At 31.6% G+C, this 9176-nt stretch overlaps 1 protein-coding gene across 1 annotated transcript; it reads left to right on the top strand.

Moving 5' to 3' along the window:
- Positions 1 to 30: 30 nt before the first annotated feature.
- Positions 31 to 8905, top strand: LOC132737745 (protein FAM221A-like). Its single transcript, XM_060725082.1, has 8 exons — positions 31 to 197; positions 3164 to 3242; positions 3931 to 4025; positions 5027 to 5217; positions 6095 to 6304; positions 7087 to 7200; positions 7621 to 7730; positions 8639 to 8905. Exons 1-8 carry the CDS (start codon positions 121 to 123, stop codon positions 8729 to 8731), a joined length of 969 nt encoding a protein of 322 aa, XP_060581065.1. The 5' UTR covers positions 31 to 120; the 3' UTR covers positions 8732 to 8905.
- The last annotated feature ends 271 nt before the right edge of the window (positions 8906 to 9176 follow it).

Raw genomic sequence — 9176 nt, 5'->3', positions numbered from 1 at the left:
TGGTTGATTTTGAGATCAGAGTTACAAAAAGCTTGTTTCTATCAAGCGTTTAAACATTGTTTACAAATGGCTGACAAGTGATCTGAAAAATTATTTGTGTTGTTTAAAACATAATACAGTATGTCAGACCGACAAATACATCTTAAGTTTGGTGGAAATGCTGGGGCAAGTGTTGATGCATATCTTGAGTACAAAAGGTATCGCAGTACATTATCCTCTGACCTCATCACGTTTCTTTCTTTCTTTAAAAGACACTGATAACTGGAACATAACAGTCAATGATACAATGTATCGGTAGACAGACGTTTCACTATTGAGACGGTTCACACCAAGACGGTTCACACCAAGACGTTTCACTCCCAAATGGGAGTGAAACGTCTTGAAGACGTTTCACTCCCTTTTTATACCAAAATTATTTTGATACTTATGATATGCTAAAATATACCTAAAATATTGAATTGAACTAAAATAGACCCTTAAATCTAATATAACTAAATTAAAAATGGGGATTTCACTTTTTTCAATGGCTTAAAACTCATTACCTTAAGTTTTATCATTTCAGTTATTTTATCTTCTTTATTATTGTTATGAAATAAGGTGTTTTTCTATTCTTTGATCCATATGTGCAATTATCACATTATTTCAATTGAAGAAAAAATATTTTTGATTAAAATAACACTTTAATATAACTAATTATTTGATCTTTTGTAAAAATGGACTCAATAGGCAATTTTAATTGAAAGCATAACAATGTCGTGACAACAATTAACTTTGAGTAACATGTGTTTTTGTTGTTAATTTTAAACATGATGATGGGATAAAAAATGTTAAATTATTTAATGCTAGTATACTGTAGTGCTTTTGCGATATACATTTATGTATAAAAATTTAATGTCCATTGAAATCAGAAATATCTTTAAATTAAATTAGAAGCATTGGGACTTTTTCAATATTTGTCATGTATAATCATTTTTTGTGACTAAAATTCATTATTATATAAACAAAACTTATGGAGAAGTTTCTCTGTTTAAATTGTCTGTTGTCAAAAAATAGTTTAATGGTCCAATAAACCACTGATTAGTAAACTGTTGATGCTTAAGTGCAGTGTTTATACAACTGATTTAATAGTGGTGTCAAACTGTTAGTTGATTTTCTCAGTGTTTATACAACTAATTAGGCGATGAGATAACACCAAAATTACTTAACTTTGTAAAGAACAGAACAGAACAGAGAACTGTTCTACTTCTGTTCTGTTCATAAGTTAGTTTAATGGCTACTGTTTAATAAATTGATGAAGAAAATAATTTAAAAAAATAATATATTTTATACACATGTTTCGCATTTCATTGTTTAAGACTTACAAAAAATAATCATTATATAGTCAATATATTTATTATTATTTAATATATTGATATTTTTTATTATTTGAATTATATTAGTAACTTTACTGGTAGTGATTTCAATATTTAAACTGATACTTATAAAAAGTCTTTGTTTGTTCTTTCTATGTTATTCTTTTTTTTTAATTTACTTTAAATAGAAATCCTCATGTTGTTACACTTATAATAAAAGTGATATTGAAGAAATTTGTCTTTCATTTACACGTACCTTTTATCACTCAACCCATAATTAAATGAGTAATCTTCTAATAATTTGTATTAACAATACCATTGAAATAAACAAAATGAAACATTAAATCGAATTTCCATTTTTACAATGTTTGATATTAATGAAATTAAAATTTGTCAACTTTCCTAGTAAACATCTAAAAATTGGGAGTGAAACGTCCATACAATTGACAAAATGGGAGTGAAACGTCTAGGTGTGAACCGTCTTGGGAGTGAAACGTCTCAATAGTGAAACGTCTTGGGAGTGAAACGTCTGACATTCCAATGTATCTACGTAGTGACATGTGTCTACATTGTATTTTTGTGATTTTTTAAAAAAAATTTATCAATATGAAATTAGGCAAATTCTTATATGAATAAGGCAAAGCCTCAAAGCAAGCTCTTTGGCAGAAATTAAAGTTCATAATAATTTAAGCAGTTAAACCCATTGGCGGCTACACATTTTATGTTTTCAATACACTTAGAACTGCACACTTTCAGCCGCACTCAACACAACCACACAATACATGCGGCCACTTGATGTTTTGTATGATTTATAAATGGAATCCACCTGTTACTCGAACATAGATGAGAAACATAATAGGACAGAAGTATAAGAAACTCTAAAAATAAAACATTTTCAAATTCTGACACACAATCTTATGCGCAAGATTCACTGGCCCAAGGTTTGAGTTTATCAATTTCCACCATCTTGTTTACATTTTCATTAATTACAGAGAATAACATCCTCTTAATCTTTATTTTTCTTCTTTATACAATTTGTTTTGATTACCATAAAAAATTGAAGATAACATGGCGGCATACATATAAAAGAATATTGGTAAAATTTCTCTTGTCAAAAGTGGTCTCAGAAAATCTTGCAAAATATGAACTTGTGTGATAATAAATGATTGTCATACAGATTTCAAGTATAATGATGTCATAGCTTCCTCTCCATTTCAATATAGCTCTGTGTTGATAGGTATAGAATTCTATATATTCTTTGGGTTTTTTTTTTTAGATATTATTAACATGTGTAGTCTAAAGCCGGGCAAGCCAAAGCCCTGGCCTGCTTTGCTGCCTGTTAGTCATCCAGACATCTCTGCAAAGAGAAATGTGGCAGGATGAGAAAAAATGTGCAGCATATAATTGGCAATTAAGTATAAAAGTTAAAACTTGTAGTAATCCTGGCAGGTACTGCATCTCTATTGTTCTTGTGGTTTTAGGAACAAGTGATAAATTGAATTTTGTAAAACAAGGTCGTGTCTAGCAATAGTTCTCAGGTTAGCAATTTAGAGCCATCATAGTAATTTTTTATCACTCTGACTGCATCACAGAGTGGTAAAATGATTAACCTGAACTAGATTAAACCCTTGCTGATGACCTTCAGAACACTAATTGTTAGGCAGTTTGACTTATTGAGCAGCTTAAGCATCCCTATTTGAAATCATTGCTATACTGTGACACTGTCAAACAATATTTTATTTGTATGTCTCTTTGACAAATGCAGTAAGTTGGACTGTATGTCTATCTCAACTTGGCCATGCTATTTTCAGGATTGTTGGGGATGATGATGGTGGAGTTATGTTTACTCCTGACCAGTATGAAGCATACAAAAAGAAAGTTTTACCAATGGTAGGGAATTTTTTATATTTTAACAAAGCATCTTAATTTATAGACATATACAGATATATATTTTGTTGTATCTATATGGGAGTATATATGTGAGAGTCATCTATTTTACACTTTTGTGTAAATTTAAGAACTTCAAAATGACGAAAGTTAAGATATGTGACAATGGTCTGTTGACTTGCACTGTAGGTTACAGTAGACTTTAGTTTCATTATTGATGCATAAATCTAAAGTGTCAGAAGATTTGATTTAATGAAAGTTAGCAGATAATAGTTTGATAATGTTTATAGCCCCTGCTTTCCATAATGAAATTTGCCTCACATCTTAAGTGAGGATTTGCCCCACACATAGTTAAGTGCCAAAGATAATATCAGTTTTCATCACATATTTTAAAATCTTTTATTCAGTCTATTTTAAAACAATATTTCTATAAAGTAAAATTTAATAATGTTTGACAAATTATCTTAGAAAGGCAAATTATGAATTAGGCAAATAGTTTTAATTTAAATCATGAGGAAGGCTATGACATTTTTAATATATGTTGGGGATTTGACCAAACAAACAGCATGTGGTTTGTTGTGAGTTATTATTCTAGCTCAGCCTAGACAGCCTCATTCATTTTCATTCAAGTAAAGACAACTATATGACAGAAATTATGCAATGTGAAGTTATGATATTATTTTTCTGGCAGCGTATGAAGAACAGAATATTTACAGCATGGTCTTCTCCTACTGGTATGGATTGTAAATTAATTGGCCCAGAGACTAAATGCTTCTGTCAACACAAGTAAGTTTCATGTATAATGGTATATAAGAAATTGGAATATTTGCCATTTTTTGTTAATGGGTTTATAACATGATGTTGAATTTCGGACACCTTAAATTTCAAAATCTAAATTTGATTTATTTTCTCAGGAAAAAAACACAAAAAGCAAAGAAAAAAAACACTATTTCCTTCTTTATTTCTATTTTGTGAGAGTCAAAATTAATTTTCAGCTCAACGTTTTTAAGAAAAGGCATCTAGCTATTGTACTCACGCAGGTGTCAGCATGTGTCAGTCACACTATGGTTAAGCTTTTGCAAGAAAGTTGGTTATTATAATAATCTCCAAAACTTACTGAATGGAATGGGTTGAAACTTCACATACTTACTTGATAGCACAATCATACATTAGTAGCTCTTTTTCCATTAGATCCATACCTCTAACATGTGTTTTGACAGTATTATGGGCCTTTTTAAACTTAGAAAATTCTATATTATCCAGGCTTTTGTTTACTATCAAGCACTGAGAATATGCCAGCATGCTGTCCTACTGAGAGCTCTTGTTGCAATAATATATCTTATGAATTCATGTATAGTATTCAGAGAATTAAATTAAGCCTCTCATCAGCTCACAATTAATGTGATAATTGCAAATATTCTTTCTTGTTATTTAATTTAGATGTTTGTTTCAGTTCCACTTTCACCATTGTTGGAAATGATCTTGTAATTTAATTTAGCAATTTTGTTAAGCTTCACTTTAAGCATTGTTGATGGACATGATTTATTTCTTGAACTGTCATCATGTTTAGAAGGATAAGATAGAATTCTATTATATTAATGTAATAGCACACAGTCAACCACTTAGACTTCCTCTGTTTAAATATACCATATATGGTCAACACAAAATGTCAGATTACTATGGACCATATTAAGGTTTTTTATTACTGATTTAGCACAATACATATAGCATACATGTTATTATAGTATATGTGTACTTGCTAATACAGATATAACTCTCTCTTGCAGATACTCTCAACATAGAACAGATTTTGACAAAATTCCAAGTGAGCGGCCAATTCTCTTGCCATGTAAAGTGAAGGGTTGTGGCTGCAGAAGTTACCACTATGTTCCACAGAATGGTACACAACCAATACGATGTAAATGTAAACATTATACAGATGAACACACTGCTGTACCACCTCACAAGTGCAAAAATGGTTGGTCCAATGTTAAAATGTGATTTGTTTTTCTCATTAATTTTCTTCTTGCAATCATCATTGTTGGAAAAGCAGAGGCTGTTTGTTGTGTACTTCTTCAACCAGGCTATGTACTATATCTATTTCTGTGATCATACAGTCTTTTTACATATCTGTAAAATATCATGATGTTTCAATAGAACATTTTAGATGATGCTTTCACAATTCTCAACTCTTGTTTTTATAACTGTAAAATACTTGCTTAGTTTTCATTTTTAAAATGTTTGTTTTGTTAGGTTATATAAAGTGCTTCTTTTAACAATGAATTGGGGCATCCGTGGCCGAGTGGTAAAGGTTTTTGACTTCAAACCACTTGCCCCTCACTGCTGTGGTTTCAAATCCTGACAGGGACTTTGGCTTCTTTCATGTGAGGAAGCTATCCAGCTAGCTTATGGAACATCGGTAGTTCTACTCAGGTGTCTGTTTGTACCTGAAATAATGCAAGGAATGGCACCTGAGGTCTTCCTCCACCAGTAAAGCTGAAACATAGCCATATGACCTATAATGTGTTGGTGTGATGTAAAACCCAATTAAACAAACAAACAAACAAACAACAATCACTTTTTTCACAGGTAGGGAAAGGTCATCCTATCCTTAAATTTGGTGAAAAATAATACTATATTTCTGCAGCTTGGGAAGGAAAAATCTTATAATTTTAGGGGAAACGGCATTATATTGAGAGGAAGCAGCATTTTAACAACCATTGCTTTAGAGGGAATAAAAAGGCGTGCATTAATACACTGTACTGCTGATTCTGTAGTTGTAATAATTAAATTGTCTACATATATGAGCCAACTTCTGCTCAAAACACATATGGCATTCATTTTTTTTCTTTCAGGAGGTTGCAAGTGCAGTGGATTTACCAGTTCATATACTTGTGGGTGTGGATTGCCATATGATGTTCATAATATGATTGTAGAAACAAAGGAAGAAAGGATGGCCAGGGGTCACCCTGTAGGTCAAGATGTACCATATCAAGCTATGGGTGGTCTAACAGGGTTCTCTTCTTTGATGGAAGGCTACATGAGGCTGGACCCTAGTGGTTTAGGTAAAATAATGGTGTACATAATCCTAGACAGAATACTTGATTGTGAGCAAAAATCAATGATTGCCTTAATATAATCCCTCTCAAGTGTACATTTGTTACAAAATTTGAGTTGATGTCATTTGAAGAAATATGGATTGGTTACTTACTCAACCAACATTTCTTGTGTTAACAGACAGACACCTTATGTTGTGAAATTATGTTCCCTTAATGGAGCTACTCCAAGGTCCAAAGAAAGATATGGACTTATTCATAATACTCATAATACAGTTCACAAATTTTATGAATGACCCTGGTATGATAAATGTAGGAATATGGTTAAAAATATAGAAATATTACTTATGCATATAGAACTTTTTACTGTAATACTTCTTACTTAAACAAATTATATTACTTTTATTGTAAATTTTCATGTAAGAGTTTGAATAAGATTTAAAGGATATTGCTTTAAGTGTCTCTCTGAGAATAGGCAAAATTGAGTCAAGATTAAGATTGCTATTTCATGTATTTTCCATGAACAAATAATAAAATAAAATATATTATGATATAATAAAATAATTTTGATTTTCTTGTGCATTTTATCTGAAGCAGTTCTATACTTGTCCATATGATATTTATAAAGACAATTCTGGAAAAATTACACTTGCCCATATAGGATATGGGGCTACCTGGGGAATATAGACAATTGATTTTGCTGTTCATGATCCATTTTTTAGAAGATATGAAATTTGACATTTGAAATAAATTCATTATATAACTGAATATTTAATTTTCTTCGTTGACAGGAGCTCCTCCAGAAGAATTTTTAAATCAGCCAATCACAGCGTCAGATCATCCATTCCTTCGAGCTAATGTTGAATCCATTAAACAACACAGAACTAACCAAAGAGCCATTGCAGGTATATTATAAAACACAAAGTTTTATGTTCATTTACAAAATTACAAAATTGCAAGAAAAAAAATTAAATTATCCAAAAATGAACACAATGAATAGTGATAAATTGATAAAAAATTTTGCTTCAATCAATATCAAAAATCCCTTTTACTCAAATAAATTCTAATTTTTTTCCTTTATATTTTTTTTTATTCTTTAAACTTAAGTATATTGTATTTTTCTTTTACCCTTTTGAATAGCGTAATTGAAAAGCCATGGCATGGTATATTTAATTTGGAACTGTATCATAATACTGAACAAAATTCAATTAAAAACAGTAAAGTTTTTTGTATGGCTCTGTGTACATTAGGCATTATGGGCACCATAAAATAGGTATTGAATGTTCAGATGTCCTGATATTGAATGTGATTTCCTATTGATTCAGGTCGATCAGATGTTGCCATTGTAGATGAGGACTTGGCAGAGAGAATGTCGGCCATGAAGAAACCAGGCGAGTCCGATATGGACTTTTATGAAAGACGATACCAGGAAAGAGTAAGTTAATGCATGTTTTAATATTAACCTTTTCCCTTATATAAGCGTGTTTCGACGGCTTTTTGCCCCCCCCCCCCTTTTTGAGGCCTCAAACAGTGAAAAAATGCCCTATTTAGGCCCCAAACACTGTCTTTCGTTTGAGAAATGTTGTTAAAAAAGTGACCATTTTTTCGGCGCCGTCCCCCATCCAAATATTACATCAGGTGGTTGCCAGAAGGGGGATGTGCCCCCTTCTGTTTGGGGGGTTTGAAGGGGGGCGGAGTCCCCCTCATCGCCAAGAAAATTTTGGACTTGTGAGAGGCTTAAAATAACCCCAGGTCGATCATAAGGTAACGTGTAACCGACGCTGAAAAGCCTTTGACTCTATCTCAATCCCTTGAGAAGTTGCATCACTTTGAAATAAATTTTGATGGCAAAAATCGAGGCAAAAAAGTGATTTTTGGCAATTTTGAGATGTCCCCTCGTTGCCATGGTAACAGGAAATTTAAGACTGAGCATGTCGTTACAAAGGCAATGGTCCAGTCAACATTTGTGCCAAGTTTGATTAGTATTGAAGCATTTTTCATAGTTTCATAGCAGTTTGAACTTGTAACAGGAGGCTTTTCAGTGAAAATGGCCATTTTTCACAATATGCTCATGGGGGAAAGGGTTAAATAATTTCCTTTATTGCATTGAACATGAATTTCTCAAAACAGAATGAACAGCATTGGATTACTAATGTCCGAATATGATCAAGTAATTAGACATCTGTCTGACTAAAAATGGACAGTTACAAATTCACAGTTTAAGTCACAATACATCATTTATATGAATTAGCAGGGTAATGATTGGACACAATTTATTGCAAACCTTTATGCCAGTTTAACTCTATATTGATCTTTTTACAAGATTTTTTTTATATTTTGCAGCAAAAAGCTGAGAGGGAGAGAGCTCGTGGAAGTCGAGCATTGCCTGCTGGGAGACTGGCAGTAGGAAAAAGAACTACAGCAGCTAAAAAATGATTCAGCATTATTATGGTGATTTTTTAATGTCACATTCAACATCTGGTTTAGGTGTTTGGTATCAGTTATAATTCTATGAATTAAAAAGCTGTTATTAGCTTCAGTGACAATGGTAGACTAAGTGTGTTTTGTTTCTTGGGTTTAATTTTTAGAACAGTAAACATTAAATTACATGTGAATACTTCTAGTTGGTTATAAGATAGTTGAGAAAATCAGCTTTTTTCTTATTTTAACAGGAAATGTCCAATTTAGATAAAATGGACAAAAATTTAGTTTAAATAGACATAATTTGGGTACTTTTAATTGGCATATGGATTTATTTTTTTTTTCATTTTCATAGATTATTATTGTTGGTTTCTTTTCATCAATTTTTTGCATGGTATTCAAGAATATTTATGATTAAAGCATTGTATATGGTCAAGTTATAACTTAAAGCTTTAAGCTG

The sequence above is a fragment of the Ruditapes philippinarum genome, unplaced genomic scaffold (genome assembly GCF_026571515.1).
Source record: "Ruditapes philippinarum isolate M1 unplaced genomic scaffold, ASM2657151v2 ctg1266_1_1_1_1, whole genome shotgun sequence".
In the NCBI taxonomy this organism is placed as follows: domain Eukaryota; kingdom Metazoa; phylum Mollusca; class Bivalvia; order Venerida; family Veneridae; genus Ruditapes; species Ruditapes philippinarum.
This window is presented reverse-complemented; position numbering and strand designations above follow the sequence as displayed.